Genomic DNA, 21876 nt, shown 5'->3' on the forward strand with positions numbered 1-21876 from the left:
TTTGCCTAACTATGAATGTGGATGTTATGGACAAAAAAAGAATAGGTAATCTAGGAGAATTTAAGGCACTTAGGAACTAGAAAGGAAGGAGGAAGCCTGCAGAAGAAAGGCAAGGACGTCATCAGACATGAGAAAGCCCCATGCAAGAACAGATATAATTAGTTTACAAGAGAACAATAGGAAGATATCAGCATCTGGGTCATCTCAGTGGACAAAAGGATGTGGTTCAATACCCGTCATCTCTACATCTCCCGGCACAGCTCATAATAGCCAAAAGAATTGTGCCGTCACAGAGATAAGATCAGGATATGGACAGAAATAAAAGTCTTATCTTCAATTTCGTTAAAGGATACCAATATGATATGCTGAAACAATGGCAGGCAAAGAGACCATGTTCATTTTCAATTCAATATTACTCCCACAAATAACACAGATGAAAAGAAGATGGCTCAATTATTGAAGCTTAAGTTTGACATGAAATAGTAGAACAGCGTGTTAAACTTAATGATTCAAGTTTTATTTTGGGGGGAGTCATCGCTTTCAAGACATGCTAAACAAAAATTCAACATTCATGAGAACAGTTCCAGTGTTTTCCTACCATAACCTTGAGTTTAAATAACACTGATGATGCTGCCAAAACGCTTTTGTTAAAAAGTAGCGGTGGTTATTGTTTTATTTAAAGGGGTGGTTCTCATCACATTTATATGTCAGCATGTCAGTCAGATTTAGAGTCAGGGAAGGTTAGGTTGTTATGGGACATTGACTGCCCTCATAATGTTAGTGTGCCCGGAGCCTGGGATCCAGCCTGTCACGACTATCACCATGTCGCCCGACTTGAAGAATCCTCTCGCTTTCCCTGAGGTGGATGGAAAGAGCCAGGTGTATGAGCAAGACAGTATCATAGCATATAAATGAGCAGGCTAATTGAGGCATACACACACACACACACACACACACACACCTATGTCCATGCCGAAGTTGACCCTGTTGTCTACATCATCGGCCCAGACGGGAGCAGGCAGAGGGTGGAAGAGGACAGGAAACACTCCTCTTAACAGCTGAGACTGACGGGCCACCTGAGGCAGATGACAGAGACATGCTAATTTCAAGGTTTTGTTACATTACAGTGAATATAATAACTACAAATTGTTTGGCATAAATAAATTGGCATATTTTTAACTGCTTGTGGATGGTGTTACATGTCCTGCAGTGTGCTATGCTCACGTTTTAAAGTAGCTGTCCGATAAAACAAACACACTCCAGTAAAATATTACACATAAATACGCTCGGTCAGTCAAACCAATCTTACCATTTACAACAGACAGTGATAGTAAATACTGACTGTCACACACTGTTCAGTTTTGAAAAGTGTGTCAACAACAAAGTTGTGTTTCAGGCAAGACAAATGCACAGCTGGTTCATAGAGCCAGTCTATACCTGAGGGCTTCTGGTGATGGAAATAATAGGACATCGAGGGCGGTACCTGGAGAGGAGATGTGCCGCCCTGGAGAGACGAGGAGGAAAGAAGCAGGAAAAATATATTATCAATGATGGCACAATAGATTAGTGACAAATTCAAAAAGGAAAAAATAAACAAAGTGTCATCGTTTAGTGTTGTTCCAGCTGCCAGAACAGCTTGCTCCTTGTCATATATTCTACTGAAGGGATGACCACATTCTTCTAAAACATATTCCCTCCGATGATGATGATGGTAGAGTCCTACATGTCGTCTTTGCCATAAATCTACTAAATGCATAGGTCACTTTAGTCACTGCTCCTATTGAGACACTTGTCAGTTGAGCAGTTTTTGTGACACAAGCTTCTGCCATCAAAATAATCAATGTCTAGCTAGCAGCATGTCAGTCGATGCTTAATGTTGGTCCACCACTTTGTTCCAGACTGAAACATCTCAACAACTATTGGATGAATTGCCATGAAATCTTGTGACCAGAGGATTAATCCTAATGACTTTAGTGATCCTGACTTTTCCTCTAGCACCTCCACACATTGACATTTATAGTTTTGAGTGAAATATCGTAACAACTACAGGATGAAACGCCGTGGAATTTGGTACAGATGGTCATGCTCCCCACAGGGCGAATTGTAATCACTTTGGTGATCCCGTTACTTTTCATCTAGCACAATCATCACGTCAATTCATCCAATTCTTCGAAATTCCCATCTACTCTGCAAATGTGAGCATGCTTAAACACTGAACTAAGACTTTCAATGTGGTAAACATTGTTCCTGTTAAACATCAGCATGTTTGCTTTGTCATTGTGAGCACCTTAGTCTACATCAGCATTCAGCTCAAAGCACTGCTGTGCCCAAGTACAGCCTCACAGAGCTGATAGCATCTCTGTAGACTCTAGTCTTGTTTTATTGCAACCTTGATATAAAAAAAAAAAAAAAAAAAAAAATCAAGGTCAGCTGTGTCCGCTCAGACTTTTTATACATGTCACCATGCATTATAGGATGTTAATTGCTTAATTGTATCATGAAGTGTGCCTGTATGGAATTTGCATTTGTTATGTTTTTCGTTTCATTTGTTCATTTTAATTTGTCCCCTTCTGTAAGTGGTGCCTGTGTACATAGAAATGGGTCGGTGATTTAAAAATATGCATTCCCATGTTTAGTATATCCATACTGTATGTGTGTGCAGAGTATAGAAATCTGTATTTTTGGTAGGGGAATTAGTAAATGCAAAAAAAAAAAAAAAAAAAGGAAAACACAATACACATAGTAAATATAAAACTCTACTCTAAAAAGGATGCTAAAGCAGAGAACATTACTGTAATATTCAATCTGTAGCTTTGCTCTGGGTTAAAACAATATACTTTGTTGCTACAGTCTTTATAGAGAGCCAAAGTCACGCCCTTCTACTTCCGGTCCATGGGACCTATCTTTCGAAAAAATATGAACGGGAGTCAACGGGGAGAGGCAAATTATTTTTTGATCCCGTTTGAATTGAGCCATGGATTACAAATATGATGTTCGTCAATTTAAAAGAATTTTTCAACCGAAGAAAGTTTCAGTTTATTGTTAAACTGTTGAAGTATAAGACTGTAATTAGAAAGACTACACACTTCAATGTCACATGGATGACGTCTCGCTGAAGCTACGATGTCTCTGTATCGTACCAGAGATGTAACGTTACTCAAATGAGCAGAGGATCTTGCTTGTTCTTTTACTTATCTGCTGAAAACACTTACCTGGATAAAACACATCAGGTAATATAACATTACACGTGTTGTGGAACAGAGCTAAGCTAGCTAGCTAGCGAGCAAGTTGAGCATCAAGCTAGGTGACGTAAATTGTGTGAGACGAGAGATGTAGTTTACTGAGAGGTTTCACACAAAACTAAGTGGTCATATGACAAACCTATGGCTAACTGAGACTTTCTTCGATTGAAAAATTCTCTTTTAAATTGACGAACATCATATTTGTAATCCATGGCTCAACTCAAACAGGATCAAAAAATAATTTGCGTCACTACCGTTCATATTTTTTCCGAAATAAGGTCCGATGAGGTCCACCGGAAGGGGAGGGACTTCGCCTCTCTATAGAGCCTGCATGTCTGTCCAGTGACACTCAGTTCTAACTCTTCCACGAATTAGTCTACAGTATGTGCATGCTTTTGGGTGTAAAAAGCCAGCTGAGTATCCTACGAATTATATTCATATTGGATGACTCAGCACTTTAAGATATGTGCCCAATGCCACTGTTTAGTGGTAATGCAGGAAGTGCCCTATATTGTGGAAGGTTACAGTGTGGAGGTCGGGGTAGTGGATGGGCGTGTAGAGCATCTGACTTTCATGCAGGAAACTTGAGTTTGCGTCCTGTTGCAAACCTTTTATTCACGTTCACCTTTTATCAACAGTAATCCCAAGCTCTCTCTAACCTTAAAAGGAATAGTTTGACATTTTGGGAAATATGCTTATTCACTTTCTTGCAGAGAGTTAGGTGAGAAGATCGATACTACTCTTATGGTGATATGTTTGGTATACACACCTGCCACTGGTGGTGAGGACTATGATGGCCCCTGCACAGCACTTGAAGGAGGACTCTACAGCTCCGATGGCTGTGACCTCTGTGGGGTCAGTGGAGAGAGGAGTGAGGCGACGCAACTCCTCAAAGAGCTGCTGGTGGAAAATGGCTGCCTCTGCCTCCCTACAGATCTGAGAGACAGAGGGGGAGGGGGAGGGTGTGGGGGAGACAGAGAGGGGAGAGAATTTTCAGAGGACACTACTATAAGACAGATGTAACAGAATGGACATCATGCACACACAGAGACACGCACCGAGTGCATCATTGCGACTGCCTCCACAGGAAACAGTCCCTTGGCGGTCTCCCCAGATAACATTACACAGTCAGCTCCATCCAGCACGGCGTTGGCCACGTCACTGCCCTCCGCTCTGGTTGGCCGTGGGTGGGCCACCATGCTCTCAAGCATCTACAAACACATTACACACACAAACCCACATTCCCATTAGTCTTTTAACCACAACCAAAATGTCTCTACAAGGCACGGTAAAAGGGATTAGATCAATTAATCCATTAAAAACAAGCCACTTTGTATGTCAATTCTTGTCCAAGATGAGAACATAATGTCACGCAAACAGGCTTTAGGGAGAGAAGGAAGAGAGGGGGTAATGGCTTTGTGGATGGTTAGACAATAGTGGAGGAGAAATGAAAGATCATTTAGACTGAGGCAGACGATGCCAGATAATCATTGACATGCCGAAGACTTTGTATTATATGTCAACAAGCAAGGCAGACAGTTGGAAAATGAGACCGCTTGCAGAGTTGCCTGAGAGACTACATTTTTGTAGTAGTTAAGAAGCTGCTTGCTAATGCTGATAACCGTTACTGTATGTGTGGGTGATTTTTGTGGGCTCAAGTCTCAGTAGCAAACCTGCTATAATGCTGTCACTCTGAGTCAGGAGCTGTAGCATAAACAAGACATAGCAGTGTGACTCAACATGGCTGCAGGAGTGTAGGCCTAACAGAAGAGGGGCGTGAAAGAGACGAAATGTGTGTGCCTTTGAGGATGAAATGATTGTGTATTATTAAGTGTGTGTACATTATGGTGTGTGTGCAAGGTTAATGTGTGCCCGTTAGATTTTAATGGTAGTTTACTTGGAGCCATTTGATTGGATAACACTGTTAGAGTCTAAATCTGCTGATTTTACTGTATCATTGTTTGTGTGTGTGTGTGTGTGTGTGTGTGTGGGTGTGTGTGTGTGTTCCTTCCTGACCTGTGTGGCACAGATGACAGGCTTGCCGGCAGAGTTACAGCGTCCAATCATCATCTTCTGTGCGATGAAAACTTTCTCCGCTGGGATCTCGATCCCCAGGTCGCCCCTGGCAACCATCACGCCGTCGCTCTCAGCCAGGATCTCCTCAAAGCTGACAGATTAGCGGAGGTATGAGGAAACAAAGGATTGAGAGTTTAGGATAAAAATAAGGGAGTTGGAAAAGAGCACAAAAACAGGAGTGTGTAGGGATGAAGAAGCAGACGCAGGAAAACGATGACATACGTTTGTTTCTGATGCATTATTATTCAAATGCAGGTCTTAATCTGCAAAAACAGGATTTTGCTCACAGCTTCTGGTTCTTGGAAACATATTGAGCATAGTGTTGCATTGTGATCTAAATCCTACATCATCTGGACAAAAACGTGTGAGCAATGCTAACGAGAATAAATGCAGATTTAAAGGTCTCGTATTATGCAAATTTTTATGTTCATACTTGTAGGCTATATTGGGTTTCTACTAGAACATGTTTACATGCTTTTATGTAAAAAAAAATAATAAAAAAAACAACATTTCTCATACAGTCTCTCTGAATATACCTGTATTCACTTTGTGTCTGAAACGCTCCGTTTTAGAGCCCGTCTCTTTAAGCCCCCCTCTCGAAAAAGCCCTGTCTGCTCTGATGGGTCAGTGTTTCCAGGTCTTCCACATCTGTGCTCTCGGCATCTCTGCACCATCATTGCAGCCAGGGAAAGACTAGGCTCGTTCGAGATGAACTGCACCTCGTCTGTAAAGTGGACGAGAGCAGGCGACAGCAGCAGGAGGCGGTGACAAAAAATCCGCTGTCAAGTCGGACAGTTTCCAGCCGATTCCAGCAGCCTTCAGGCTGAACAGGAAGTGACAGAAACACTGTGGTCCGATTCAATAAAATGATATCAGACCCATGTATCAGCTTGTACACAGTACACGCCTTGATCTCGTGAAGTTATCGTTGCCCACATGTGCATGACATCAGAGCAAGTCAGGATCAAGTCGGACACAAATCTAACCAGCATGCATTGGACAGCGATCGCCGGTGATCAATTCTGCGCAGACCTGGCTCATCTCGAACGAGCCTACTGTAACAGTACTGAAGTGGCACTTTCTACCTATGTTTAATATAGTTGTGACATCACAACCGTACGGAAGTCCTAGGCTCGTTTAAAGGCACCATATTTGAATATGGGCTGTGTGCATTTCTCTGTGGATTGAGCGTATTGATACTTTCACAATATCTATACAGCACCTCGGCCTGCTTCATAATAAAAAAAAAAAAATACATGGAAATCTCACTTTAAAATACAGGACCTTTAAGAAAATAATACAGCCGCAGGAGATATAAAACAGGACTTTTCACATCAAATATTAATACAGAGCATCAACATTTAATCTTTATGATCCGATCTAAAAAAAAAATCCCATTTAAATCAGAGCCATAGTTAACACGGTCAGCAGCTAGCGAGCAGCAGGAGGAAGCGAGAGATGAGTAATGGAGATGACAAAGCTGTGATATAAATTGTGTCAGATATATTAAGTGGCAGCTATAACTCACGCAGACAGCCACACAGATCGCTTATCATAGATGTGTCCATCCATCACTGACCACGGTTGTCCACAAGAGGTGGATTTCAAAGTCAGCCTCATTATTAAACTGTCACTGCCTCCAGCCACTCAAAATAACGGCCGTAATGGTTTTCTCTCAGTATTTTCCTTGACTCACTTCTGAACCCCTTGTCGGCTTTCCACCTTGCTGATCACTTTGATGTCTCGTCCGTGTGCCCCCAGAACTCGCCGCACATCTTTGACATCCTGGGCAGAGCGGATGAAGCTGGCGAACACCATGTCTACACCCTGGGCCACCCCAAACCTTAGGTCGGCCTCGTCTCGCTCGCTGACTGCCTGCAGGCCGATGAGGTCGCAGCCTGGGAGATTAACACCTTTACGACTGCACAGCAGCCCACCGGCCTCCACCACCGCATCCACCCAGTCAGATCCTGCAGACGAGGAGGAGTTAATTAAATTATCCTCAGAGTTGTGAAAAACCCTGAATTGAGGACAGCCAAAACTACATTTCTTTGTAAAGATTGTGTTAATAAAGGAGTCTTTACCAGAGTGGATCTCTTTGAAGGAGATAGGATAAAAAAAAAAGCATTTATTAAATTAAAATAATCTTGCAGGAGATAATGCAGATGTATGCATATACTATAGCCTTTTATTTCAGACTTATAAGGAAAGGTTCTTAAAATGCATTTGGGAATTATAATCCTAATTTCAACCCTAACTGTAGGTGACCCACAATCTTTTCATGAACAGGTTTTTCAGCTAAGCGAGATAGAATGACAGACAGGGCCGTCACTATGTGGTGGTCTTTTGTACATTCTTGCTACAACTTTTGGATTACAGTGGCAAAATAGAACATAGGACAAATAAGACTGTAGTAGTATAATATGTGTAGTATGTCAATTTCTTTTTGCCTATTTGTTTTCTCTAGGATTTTCTTTTTAGAGATTGTTTATACTGCAAAATTATAACACACACACAGTATTTAGGTTTGTTAAAGTCAACTTAATTAATTCATCGGTATTACCGGTTTCTAGTACTTTGAGTCCAATGAGGCCATCATCAATGTAGATCTTGCTTCCCTTCTTGAGGACTTTGGGCAGGCTGGGGTAATCCACCCAGATAATCTTCCCGTCCGTTTTGTCTTTGTCACTCTCTGCTGTCACCACACGGACATGGCTGCCCTTTACCAGCTCCACTTCCTCCTCCACTTTCTACACACAAACACAGAGGAACGAAATAATGAAACGCTGCCTTTAAATAAATATCATTGTCATCTCTATCATCAACACATTTTTAAAAAGACAAAGATTACTTAATTAGGTGAATTTGTTAAGCTAAGTAATGTATTAAATAGCATTTTGATGTCAACACACGTCTTCACAAATGCATGGAAGGTGTCATGTGTTTAGATGAAACCTGTAGGGCAAGTATGGAGTTTCTTCCAAGTATTGTTTTAAGCTACTGTGTTTGGAGGAACAGGTCAACACGCAACAGACTAACAAGCTGTTGTTTAAACCAACAAACTCAGACATTTGTTAATCTGTAATTCATGCTCTGTGATTATCCTAAATTAATATATTCTCCAGTGGCATGTAACAATTACAGTATGTTAATCCATGTTGTAATCTATATAGTACATTGACGTACCTCTATCTGTTGGGGCTCATGGAATAAAATAACTTAGATCAAATATTTGGCTCTCTCATCCTGGGAAAGAACCTTCCTAAATTTGCTTAGCAAAACCACAACGTGCATCTGAGCCGGGCTAAAGTAAATTTAACACAAAAAGTAAGGAAATTTGTGTTTGGTAGATTATTTCTCTGTGGTAACAATGCTTTTTGGCAATAATTCTTTTTAGTTTTTAGGTCCCTTTCAAATGGTGCCCCATTTGTAAGGAACATGCATTTGTGGGATGAGCAGCAGCGCTGAGTATGTGGGTTGCACCCATGAAAAATTTGCCAAATCTTCTCTGCCATTGCAAAACAGGTTATTTTGCTGTTGCTAGGGACGCTTGTTTTGAGGCTTGTCATCATTGGAGGCAATCTCAATGCAGAGAGATATAGAGATGAGATTCTGCAACCAGTGGCAGCTTGGGTGTGCTGTTTGTGCCAGAGTGACCAACACAACCACGTTGGCTGACTTGCGACAAATGCTGGTTGTAGAATGGGATGCCATCCCACAGCAGCGTGTGACCAGGCTGGTGACCAGCATGAGGAGGAGGTGCCAGGCTGTTGTGGCTGTGTATGGTTTTTCCACATGCTACTGAGGCTCCTAATATGTCTTGTTTCTTCAACTTCAATCATCCAATTCACCAAACAAGTCAATGGCAGAATAAGCTGTTTGGCATTGGCAGAGAAGATTTGGCAAATTTTTCATGGGCGCAACCCACATACTCAGCGCTGTTGCTCATCCCACAAATGCATGTTCCTTACAAATGGGGCACCATTTGAAAGGGAACTAAACAGGCTTTCCAACGGTATAAGATTTATTGCCAAAAAGCATTGTTACCACAGAGAAATAATCTACCAAACACAAATTTCCTTACTTTTTGTGCTAAATTTAGTTCAGGTAATTCACATCAGAGGTTCTGAGTGCCAGTGATGGTGATAACATGACAGATGTTAACTGTACGGGGTTATAATTGTCCCACAATGTCAACTGCTTTCTACCAATAATTTGTTGTTGTCTTACTGTTGGGTTAAAAAACAACTGCTAAGGAGTACTGTTTTTTTGTCATCTACCGATCAACATTTTTCCTGTTAATGTGAAATATCATCTGCTAAAACATGCAATACATATGTTCATGATATGTAAGGCCAATATATTAGAATTAGTTGTAGTAGAATATAACAATGATTATATAAAATATAAAACATACAATTATGTATGCATAATGGGATTGTCAAGCAGCCCAACACTGTCATGAAAACCTGTCAAATGTTGTGGTTGTAGCCCCCTCCCTCTGAAACTCCTGTGACTGTACTGACCTGGACACATTCAAATTACTTACCAAAACATACCTCCTTAGATTAGCCTTCACCCTATAACAATATCACATTTCATCTACTGTTAGTTGCTGGTTTTATTGTTTCACTTGATTTTAATATGCTTATTTTTATGTGTTGGTTTTACTGCTTCACTTTTAATATGCTCGTTTATTGTAAAGTGCTATATAAATAAAATGTATTATTATTATAGTAAAAAAAGTTACGTTCTCATGTGCAAGTTACAGTATATAAAAAGATTTACGTCCGTATATCGTTACAGTATTGCCACAGAAAATATCGCGATACTATGCTGTATCAAGTTTTTTCCCCCATCCCTACTAAACCGACTTTAGAAGAGACACAACAAGTTAGCGTGCAGCTCACACATCATGCAGAGCATTTTGTAAGCTTATCAAGGCATTAAGTGGTTTCCAAGAGCTCTGAGTTATTTGTTCAGCAAAGCAGACAGCATGCAACAGCAACACAAAGAACAAGATGATGAAAAAGCAAATGAGGACACAACCACTTGTTTTACCAAAGAAAAAGTAAGTAACAACCTGTAAAAAATGATGATACAAAGCAGTCGACATATTTTCAGCTCCGCTTGCAGCTGACTGAATGCGACAGATTGATAAGGTTCAGACTGTTTGATAAATTAAGTGAAACATGTTTACCCCTTTCACTAATCCGGTGCGGATCTCTGGACCCTTCGTATCCAAGGCGATGGCAACCGGCCGATAATACAAGGGATCAAAGGTAATCGTCTCCACCGCTTCTCGGATGTTTTTGATAGTTTCACCGTGGTACTGACAGGCACATGGAGGTAGAGACGGACAGAGAATCAATACATGACTAAATGGAAAGACCTATACATGCATGTATAAGTACTGTAATTGTGAGAAATGGTACACAGGGAAGTACTGCACATACTTCATGTGAGCCATGAGAGAAATTTAGACGAGCAATATTCATTCCTGCCTTGACCATCTCGTGGAGTTTGGGGATCGATCGGGATGCAGGACCTGAAAGGAACAGAAGTAAGAGAAAGGATATTTGACATTAAAACTAAACAATTCGAAGTTTTTCAAGCAAAATGACCAAAGATCACTGATTCCAGCTTCTCAAATGTGACAATTTGCTTCTTTTCTGTGTTTACTGTGACAGTGAACTGAATATCTTTGGGTTTCGTACTGAAAAACTAAGCAATTTAAATATGTCATCTTGTGTTCTGGAAAATTGTGATGGTCCCTTTGCCAACGATGACAGGCTACAACAGTTACCAGAAAACAAACTTGAAACTGAGACTGGCTGTCTGCGAAAAGTTGTCACACTCACCAATGGTGCAGATTATGCTGGTGTTGCGCGCTGTGATTGGCTCCTGGTCAATGTTCAGCAGACAGAGATGCTCCAGGAAGGTGTCAGCCATGCTGGCATCCAGCTGCTGGCGTTGGATGAAAGAGTCCGGCAGTGTCATCACCTCGGAGTAGCGCCTGATGCGAGCTGTAGCAACATAGAAATGTTGTCAGCGGGGGAGGTCAGTCATTAAACTGCCATCTCCACCTGCCAATACAAATTAACTAAACACCTCAAACTAAGAAAAGTGTGTAAATGATGAGGAAGAACATCAACACTTCTATCCAGTATGTGTTAAGAGCAGAGATGAAAATGGCAGCTATCAAACAACAGATTTGTTATGTACAGCAGTGGAGTAGGTGCGCACAAAAACACACCACAGATACTGACCTGGCATTAACTACAGCATGGAGGGGTCAGAGTCAAGATTTACATAGCCGTCATACGTGACGGTAACATGAAAACAAAACACTGCAGTTCAGCAGATATTCCAGGAAGGAAGGCTGATATGTCTATGCCATATGGAGGAAATAAAAAAGGGCTGCATGGTAACATTTGAAACAAATGACAAGTGTCTCCACACCAGCAGTCCTTTAATATCAGGGAGGCTGTATTTCAGACAACTAGAGAAAGACATGCAGTTTAATAAAAAATGATCTACCCCTCTACTGAAGAAGTCACAGCTGGAGTGAGCGGGCTAACAGTGATAGGACCCAAGTCCATGAAAGTCCATAACAGAGGCTTGAAAGCAACAGCACAAGTCAAGAACAACACTGAAACTCTAACAAATTGGCAAGTAGTGAGTGGAAAAGGGATTCTATCTGCAGTGCTAATGAGGAAAGTGGAAACAGGTGTGTATGTGGGCGGGGCAGTCAGGTGATGGGGAAAGGAGGGAAAGTCTGAGGGCTAGACTTACAACTCCTAAAGCCTTTTAACACCCAGTGACACCATTCGTCACCACTGCTGCATGAAACCAGAGAGTACAAACCGGTAAACGGAGCCAGCGTCTTTCATGCAACGCATTGTGGTACCTGGTTGAGGGCTTTGAGCCAGTACAATGGCATCCATTTTAAAGGATGTCACAATCAGTCAAGCATGCGTGATTTCTGCCACCACAGGGGAGGAGAGAGTACGACGACAAGAGCCTGACAGACAAGGTTGCTGCTAACGGCACAATAGGGGTGATGAGGTGAGGACAAGGGAAAGAGGGAGAAAGGGGGGGGGGGGTGAGGTGAAGAGAGGAGGAATCTGACAAGGAAGATTTCTTTAGATCTATAAAGTGGGGAAAGGAAAGCTCAATTATTTGTTGTGGTTTGTTTTTTTTGCACTGCCTGTCACAATGTTAAGACCTTGATGACCAATATAATTTAATGAGTTTCATGTTTTAATTGTGTGCAATAAATTAAAGCCCTCTGTGGAGAATGGGCATGCAGAAACACAGAAGGACAACTCTTGAGGTCTGCAGAGGAAACTTAATGATGGAAATGGTGACTTTTGCAGGAATAATGTGAACATGCACAGCTCATCTGTCAGTGTTTCTTTCTCTTTGTGTCTTTTTCTCTCTCTCCACCTTCCTGTGACCCAGTTCTGCTGCACCGCTGCACACATCATTACGTGTCCCACTGAGATTCTCCTCAGACACATCCCAGAGTGCATGGAAATACATGCACACACACATACTGTACATAGATGCAGCTATTTACCTATTACTGAAAGGCTGACTATAAATAAAACAGGTCAAATATCAGTCGAGACACAGCTTTTATAAATGATATGAGAGTTTACCCAGATCGGTGTGGCCTGTTTGCGGGTCACATTGTTGCATGAACGCAGGTCAGTGTGCATGTGTGCAATCGATCAGTGAACTCAAGGTGAGAGGGCCGATGTTTGTCCAACTATGAATCTGCACTGAAGTTCAAAAGCATCTGACAAACGACACAGTGGTGCATTATCTGACATACAAGTTACACCTGGGTAATATAGTGAAACAATTATATATTGCATAACCACAGATATTGTAAAATGACAAATTATGAATCACTAAGATACACCAAATTAACTGCACACAAAGTGCCTATGTCCTTACAGTTCACTCTAACAGTTAATCCAGGTAAATTAAGTCCTCAAAGGCCACCTTGGAATTTTTAATCATGCTTAAGTTCTAGGATAATGTACAAAATCTAAAACCCAAAATACAAAATCATTGGTCCACTTACCCATATTCATAAAACTATCCATTTTTAATAAGATCCAAATTCACAACGCAGTTCCTCCTCCTCTATTGGTTTATTTTATTTTTTTATCTTGTAATTCTTCTATATTTTTTTCCTCTGCCTTTATCCTAGTCCGTGCTCAGGTCATGCACTTCCTAAACAAGCCCAGTTGAGTCTCTTTCTTTCATTTTCACACCCTGACCCCTCTGCTGCCCCCTTCTCTCTCCTCCCACTCAGACCATTTGGAGTGAGGCCACTGCTTGCAACAGACGGATGATTTTGGATGAATGAGTAGCCAGACTGGGCCAATGTGATGCTAAAAATGGATGTCACAGTGATGACACTAAACTATCAGGGTGCACTGCAAGACAAAGTGATACATTGCTGCAGATTATGAAACCCTAACCGGTAGGACTATTGATCCCAAAGCAGACACGGAATATCTTTGCAGTACTTTCCACATGATTATTTGTGCTGAAACGATTTGTTGATTAACTGATTAGCTAATTACATTAAGAATATTCCTCAACAATTGACAAGTCATTCATCTAGGTAAAATGACCAATATTTGCTCTTTCCAGCTTCTAAAATGTGGGGAATTGTTGCTTTTCTCTGTTTTATATTGTTGCGAAACCTTTGGTTTTGGACAATACAAGACATTTGAAGATGTCACTTTAGGATCGGAAAAAATGTAACAGTTTCTTTTTCATTACTTTCTATCTTTTTTTTTTTGACCTTACAATTTATCAGTTGACTCTAAAAAAACAAGATTAATCTATAATAACAAAAATGTGTTTCCTACTTTCTAATAGGCCAAAAGCAAAAGTGAATCATCTATAATCATACATGTTAATAAGTCAGTAATAAATGGTTCTTACAATAATTTAAGTGATCAATTATAAATGTTAAGTTATTATGTATTAATTTTGGCCCAGATGGCCTGCAGCGAAGGTCAGACGTCAAACAGCCCTTGTGAAGAATCCACATGATGAGCTAAAGAGCTTAAAAGAAAGTGTCATAATTTAGAAGAATTCATTAACTACAACCTGGCAACCTAAAAGTAGTTTTATTAATGTCCATAACCAATCTACTATCTATAAAAGCATGTTATTTAAACACTATTCATTATAAGCTGTTTTACCCTTTTTAAAGGCTGACTTAAGAGAAAGTGTATACCTTTTTTAGGTTAGAAAAACAGATTACCAGAAGCATACTTTGCACTCACCCACTGCAGCTTGCTGTTTTATTGGACCACACACAAACCTGTCCTAGAGAACAGTGGACTGATAATGGCTGATGTTATTTAAGTATGAGACTTTGACATATGAGGTGGCACATAGAAATGATGTGTCTTTCCACTCAGTGATGCAGTTCACTCAAAGTTTCTTAGAGTGCATGAAGGAAGCTGCATTTCATATCTATGCACAGTCATACATGAACCCAGGCAGACAGAGGGTGTAAATCATCAGCCAAAGACAAACAGACCTTTGTTCCTGGGTTGACTAGAGAAACCCTGCAGCCCTTTGCTCTGTGTGGCACACACCTAGTATGATAAATTACTAATAATAGCACTGCACATAATTACCAGACTGTAGTGAAGGTCGTTTTTACGCATGGAGACATAGTATGATACTGATATATAAGTTAAATTTGCAACACTTTAAATAATAATATACAGGGACCAGGTAGCAGTATGCCTATTAGCATTAAAACTTTCACCTTTTATGGAAGTTGTCAGCAAACAATTGACGAAAGAGGGAAAAGTAGAGTGATCAATATCTGGCAGAGCGAAAGAAATAAACAGCAGGAAAGATTTTCAGCTAAAAATAAATAAATAACAAACAAAGAATGTAACAAACAGCAGGGTACAGAAAAAAATGTTGGCACGCTGCATACAAACACAGTTGAGCACAGACACAGTATGAAGCAAGATTGTAAAGTTTAGATCTTTAGAAAGGAAACGACCAACCTGTTGGATGCACAAAGCAGGCCAAGTGAGGACTGAGTGGTGAACATAGACTGTAAATATTAACAGTCTCTGGTTGTAAGGAGGGACAAGCGAGTCAAATGTAAATTAATGTGTTGGTGTGCGTTTTAGCGCCATCTGGTGGACAGCAGTGTTAATGATTTAACACTAATGAATTAATTGATTTTGCAAGCTTTGCCACAAAGAAGACAACAGGAGGAGGAAAGTATACTTTATTCATCAGCATTATGAATTCTTGAATTTCTTGTTGCACAGTTTATGAGGATGCAAAAAACGCTCAGTATAAGCTTCAGTGAGTATCAGACATTTATGGTTGTTATGTTGGGAGACTAAAACAGGCTAAATTATGTGATTAAACATGGTGTGTGTGTGTGTGTGTGTGTGTGTGTGTGTGTGTGTCAGAGTTTCCTGAAAGTGATCCTTGGCGGAGTCTCGGGCTGGAGGATGAGGGTGCATGTGGTTTTAATGTCTTCTGAGGATGACACGCTGAGATGGAAGCTCAGCAGGATCTAGACAGAGGGAGCAGAAACAAGAAGGGAGGATAAAGGGAGGCGGTGGGTGGGTGGGGGAGGGGGTGTGATAGGGTGTCAAGACAGAGTAAAAATATCATACGCTTATATAATACAACACAGATTAAAACAGGTTCTAAACCTTTTTGGCTTGTGACCCCTTACAGTAAAGCAGTCTCTAGTTGGGGCTCCTTGTCACATTTCAGATCTTTTTCAGGTCTATGAGTTGTCAACACATCCATCAAAAAAACATTCTTTCTCTAAACATCTCACATGATTTAATTTAAAATAAATTTAAAAAAAAAACAGTTTAAACTAACCCAAAGAGGTAAAATGATCCAATTTATTAGAGAAAAGTCTGAGAAATGAATACAAATTCTCTTTCGTCTCCCATTCATCCTCTCACGACCCTCCAGATTCATCTTGTGGCTCTTTGGAAGGGCCCGAGCCCTTGCTTGGTAACCACTGGAATAAACTGTATACTGTGTGTGTGTGTATATAAAGTAGGCCTAGTTAACCAGCTAAAACAGTGAACTGCTGCTTGTGCATTCCTTACTTTGACTTGTAATAGAGTATTTTAACATTGTGGTCTGGTGCTTTTACTTAGGTAAAGAGTACTTATTCCTGCTCAGCAGGCACAGATTAAGCTTGTCTAATCTTGTCTGCCTTTTCTTACCTATACCTCAACATTTCCAACTCTTTTCCTTCCTCTTAAATCACATCCTTTCCCCCCTTCTCTTGTCTGCCAGTACTCACATGCATGAGCAAAAGCTGCATCTCGTTCTCAGCAATCCTCCTCCCGACACACTGCCTCGCACCAAACCCAAACGCCAGAGAGCGAAACCCCCCTGGCCCCTCTCCTCTTTGGCCTTCCTCTCTGCTGCTGCCCCACCGGCCGGGGTCAAAGCGCAGTGGATCCTCAAACACTTCCGCACTTCTTCCCAGGGGGTAGAGACAGGCCTGGACCATCGTCTGAGAAGAGAGTTGATGTCCGTCAAACACACTGAAGATGGCTGTAGCACTGTATGTGCCTCACAGTCACAGTGTGATCACTCACCCCAGCAGGAATGTGGTAATTCTGAAGAACAATATCTTTGATCGGATACCGCTGCACTGTAGTTCCCACCGGATATAACCTGACACAACCCAAAACACGCACATATGCACACACACACACACACACACACACACACAGATATGTTTTTTAGATGTTATCTTTGACTTCTAACTCTAACTAAACTATAGGATTACTGGTAACCAATTCGCATTGTTGATTAAAACAGTAACAGACTCGTTCTAAAGCTCCTAGAATGCTTTTTTTTTCATGATACACATTGATCTGAAGGAGACAAGAGTTTTTTTCTCCTCTTATCCAGCACTTAAGCTGAAAATGTCCTTGGTTCACTATGTGTCAGCTGGTTATTAGTTATCTGATTAACTGCAAATTTGTTTGGAAACTTGCACCACTAAAGCACAATATCAGCTGAGTCCAGCATTACTGCGTCATCTTTTGGCCCTATTTTGTTAAAATCTTAATTGCTTTAAGCATTAAAGTTGACTCTGGACCTTGGAAATAGCAGTTTGCCAAAACATTCCTGACTCAAGGTCCACTTACACGCTTTCAGACGTATCACACAGTCTTCATCAGCTGATAGTCTGATCAGTTGGCATGGAGATGGGTCTGTTAATATGGAAGCTCTGAAAGCCTTGGAAAAGTTAGTAAATAGACCTTGAGTTGGAATTGTTTTGTCAAACTATTATTTCCAAGGTCAAGAATGAACTTTCAAGCTTAACTTTTCACTAAGCTAATACAGATGGGAGGTTTCTAAAAGTGCTATGGGAAATAAATCATATTGAGCTCACATGTCAACAGATCCAACAGGGTAAATACACAATGCAGAGATGGTGCAAAGTGTGTGGGTCTATGTAGGTGGCCTACAAATAGGTTAATCAGGCCATGAGCAGATGGATGTGCCTTGAGTATTATGTACCTGAGAATCTCCTTGATTAGACCTTTCAGTAATGGCGCCCCCTGCAGGGCTTTCTGAGGATCACGACCAGCCTGTGTCCACGACGTCCTCACCTGCTGCCTCACCCTCTCCTGCACCTCTGGGTTACGGCCCAGCTCAAACAGAGCAAACTGCAGGGGCACTGCTGTCTGCAGAGATGATGGGATGAGAGGTGATATGGAATCAGTTAGGGTGAGATATACAAATACAGGCCAAAGAAGACACACACACACACACACACACACACACCGTGTCGACCCCTCCTGCCATCAACTCAGTGATGTTGGCTTTGATGAGGTCCAAGGATAGCTGCCTTTTCTCCATGAGTTGGCCCAGAACCCCGGTGTACTGGCCTACAGCTGCTCCAGCCTCAGACCCCTGAGCCTGGGAGGAAGACAGACGCTGGCACCCCTTCTGGATCCTCGCCTCCGCTGGAAGAAGATCAGGACAGGATGACAGAGTCAGTGTGTAAGATTGGAGTAGTGAAGGTGGATAATGGAACAGATTAAAGAGAGTTAGATCAACTAGATTCATTACTCCCTGCCAAAGGAGTCCAATAAATGCTTTTGGTCTGCCTACCGTGGCTGCAGATGTGGTCCCATGCACTGGCGTGCTGGGTCCACAGGGGAGCGCCGATGCGGAGCATCAGGCGAGGGGGCAGGTAGAGGAGAGGAGGGGTTGTTGCCAGCATTCGCTCCACGGCCCAGATAAACTTCTGGGACTCCATTGAGGGAGATGAGGAGAAGAGGCCAATACGCTCCCCGTAGATTACATGGCAACTGGCTACAGGGGGGAAGGAGAAGGTGAGGATGTATAGGTGGGTGAGGGTGAGAGTTAACTGAATAGTTTTTAAGGTTTCAGGTTTTTATTTTTTATTTTAAAGGGCCCTATGGGTTGAGTATGTTCTAAAATGAAGCACAAAAAAGTCTATTGTGTAAACTGTGTTTTTCAAATCTAGCTCCTCTTTTTTTCTGAGTGCATATGTTGCCTCAGAGGAACTGCCTCTCCACCACCAGGCATCCACCACCTATCGGACACGCTTGTATTATATTAAATTCACATCACTGACCGGAATAGAGTTTCTTGCACGTCTATTCCTATCCCGGCTTAGCACCTGGCTTCATGTGTTGTCGTCCATTAGGAGCAGACTAGCATGTCTCAAAGTCATCAACTCCCCCCGCCCCCCTCACTCTCTCTCTCACACACACACACACACACACACACACACACACACACACACACACACACACACACACACACACAGGCTCATGAAAGGAGCAGACCTGGGGAAAGAATGCTGAAGCTTTGATCATATTTGCTGCTGTTTCTATTTATAAAGGTGTATTCTCCTTGACCTCCTAAATGTAGTCTATAATATGTTAACGACAGATTATGCCTCAGGTTAAAATGAGTTTGGTTCTCATAAGAGCTTAGAATATTTAAAAAACAGAAGGAGCAGAAGCAGTAAGATGTTAAAGGTGATGTTCATGCAGACTGTATAATTCCTCTGACGTAAGACTCCGTCACAGCCTCGTCAACAAGCGTGACTCAACTCAAAGAGCTAATAGGGTGAATGAGAGACTGTCAAAAGAAGAAGGTGACATTAATCCATACTATCCCCTCCCCCAGGACTTCAATGTCAATCATTGCTGGATGAAAAGGACACAGTTATGTCCCCATTAAACCCTCATCCTTTTACACCTCTTTACACTTAACTCATTTTTCCTGGATATAAAAGGGTCCAGAATATTATCACGATGATGTGTATGTGTATTAATAAAACAGGAATTAATTTAGACTCCAACTGTGCAATCACACACAAGAATACACAACGAAACCACAGGTCACAAATCACTGGGGTTGATGACCTCAGACCTTCCAGTGCAAAGCGGAAGAGGTCAGGACTGGGATCCATAGTCAGACTGCGCTTCCCCTCCTCGCCTCTCCCCTCCCTCTCCACTCTGGCCCGCAGCATCTGACAGAAATCCATTGCAACCTCATCAAGCAGGGGGAGAAAGCGCTTCACGGGCGCACTCATCATCACCTCCTTGTTGAGCAGTAGACGGTCAGATCGCCACTCCTCACCATTCCTGTGGAGAGAAGATTTGGAGTGAGGCATTGAAGTCGACCTGCTTCTCTTCTGCTCAGTCATTGTGAAGCAAAGAAACTGGGTTGGAAAGAAAACTACCTTTCTCAAGCAGATGTGCTGTTCCGTTACTTAAATATTCCTAAAGAAGAGGTGCTGTGTCTGTTTCCCTATCAATTTGTGTTTCCCTTGGCTAACAAAGCCCTAACCACAAACAGACCTGTTTGTGGTTCAAACCACTGTTCCTGTGATACTTAACATCTACCCAACTTAACCTTTACCTGTCCAGTTATTTCTGCAACGTTTAGCCAAAACCTAACCTAAAACCATGGACAGATTACTCGTCAATGAGCCCCTTCGGCACAGACATGTAAAAGGCCCCCACACCTCCTAAGTAGAAGGAAAAATCCCAGACTGAAAGAGACACAAAACGACACAAATCTCCCAGCTGCATTGTTTGTAATCGTTTTGTGTCTCTTTGTGGTAATTTTTTTACTGGAATTGGCTGATTTTTCTATAAACAAAAACTCATGCCATCAGAATAATTTGAAAGATGCTACAATCACATTAGTATTCTACATATAAGAGCTTTAAAAAGCTACACCGACAAGAGTATGAATACTTTTCCACAACTGATTGAATGACCCCAAAAATGAGCAAGATGATGATGATGACACAAGTGATTACATGTACTTATACAAACACGCACACACACACACAACTTGATTCCCTCACTTAAGGGGACATTGCATTGCATGACTTACACTCATGCAATCTTTCTCTGGAGACTTCCTAACGTCTTAAGACATCCTAACCTGAATCATAACCACTACATGCATAGCCTTGACCATACACCCAACCAACCTAAAAATGTAATGACTTACATAGTGGGAACTTGTATTTTGTCCACAACAAGGGAGGTGAGTCCCCACACAGTGACAGCTTAAATAGATTCACAGTATATCACCACAACATGAGTTGTAAACAGGTGTGTTACTGACTTGAGGAAGACTCCCTTGCTGAGCTGGCGTGTCTCTCGGTGCGTTGCCCAGGGCTGCAGGGTCATCCGTCGAGGGTGCAGGCCCTCTGAGCGGAACAGCTCAGCAATGTCAGACGGCAACATGATGTTCACACTGCTGTGGGTGCCCACGTGCTCCCTTCAAACACATACACACACAAAGGTGTAAACTCATATGCACTACTGTTACAAACATATTGGAAAACCTTGATGATCAACATGTTCTCTCATCAATGCCACACTTAAGGTAATGACATCATCCCTCTATCTACCTGTAAATGGGGCCGACGGCATTGAAGGTCCTCTCCATGTGCTTGTGGAGCTGCCGGAAACGATCTTCTCTCCAGAACTTAACCAAGTTGACCCAGCCGCTCCTCCCTGTGTGAGGGATCTCCTCAAAGCTCCGCACTTGTCCATCCACACCCCTCTTTCTTACTCCAGTACTAGACCCACGAGTGCCCTGTGCTCTGACACACACAGTCACTGGGATGTACATGCTCCTCATGGTCCAGACAAGATGTGTTCACCAGTCTCATCCAGAGTTGTGACACCACTCGTTGTCGTCTCTTCAGGACCGATTTTTTTTCCCTCCTTCATCCTCAACCTCAAATCCTTGAGTGTGCTCTATATCGCTCTGATGAACTGATAGCAGACAATGATTAATGGATGTGAGGATCAGAGTTCAAGAGAATCACAACAGAGCCCAAATGTCAGGCTGATCCAGAAAACACACACATAGGCCAAAAAAGAGTGGGTCCAGCTGGTCAAAATGTTTTTATTAGTTAGTTTAATAGTTTTTTTTATTAAAGTTTTTCACACACAGCTAATAAACCAAAATTAAAAGGCCCATGACTGCC

At 41.8% G+C, this 21876-nt stretch overlaps 2 protein-coding genes across 7 annotated transcripts; both read right to left on the minus strand.

The window, feature by feature from the left end:
• Positions 1–495: 495 nt before the first annotated feature.
• On the minus strand, positions 496–15444 carry pklr (pyruvate kinase L/R). Of its 6 annotated transcripts, none has more exons than XM_036006403.1 (12): positions 15380–15444; positions 11180–11344; positions 10775–10866; positions 10519–10650; positions 7882–8068; positions 7015–7288; positions 5259–5409; positions 4301–4453; positions 4012–4178; positions 1438–1504; positions 962–1076; positions 496–856 (listed from the first exon to the last, which is right to left on the minus strand). In XM_036006403.1, the coding sequence occupies exons 2-12, from the start codon at positions 11316–11318 to the stop codon at positions 750–752; spliced, it is 1584 nt and encodes a 527-aa protein (XP_035862296.1). In that variant the 5' UTR covers positions 11319–11344; positions 15380–15444; the 3' UTR covers positions 496–749. The 6 variants fall into 6 exon arrangements, with proteins under 6 accessions (XP_035862296.1, XP_035862295.1, XP_035862297.1 ...); XM_036006402.1 differs by lacking the exon at positions 15380–15444 and adding an exon at positions 14896–14938; XM_036006404.1 differs by lacking the exon at positions 15380–15444 and adding an exon at positions 14636–14758.
• Positions 15445–15594: 150 nt separating this feature from the next.
• On the minus strand, positions 15595–21736 carry LOC116049596 (cytochrome P450 11B, mitochondrial). Its single transcript, XM_031299405.2, has 9 exons — positions 21292–21736; positions 21003–21158; positions 19791–20005; positions 18495–18698; positions 18165–18346; positions 17898–18064; positions 16964–17042; positions 16663–16878; positions 15595–15906 (listed from the first exon to the last, which is right to left on the minus strand). Exons 1-9 carry the CDS (start codon positions 21522–21524, stop codon positions 15796–15798), a joined length of 1563 nt encoding a protein of 520 aa, XP_031155265.1. The 5' UTR covers positions 21525–21736; the 3' UTR covers positions 15595–15795.
• Positions 21737–21876: the final 140 nt, after the last annotated feature.

The sequence above is a fragment of the Sander lucioperca genome, chromosome 10 (assembly GCF_008315115.2).
Source record: "Sander lucioperca isolate FBNREF2018 chromosome 10, SLUC_FBN_1.2, whole genome shotgun sequence".
Taxonomy (NCBI): domain Eukaryota; kingdom Metazoa; phylum Chordata; class Actinopteri; order Perciformes; family Percidae; genus Sander; species Sander lucioperca.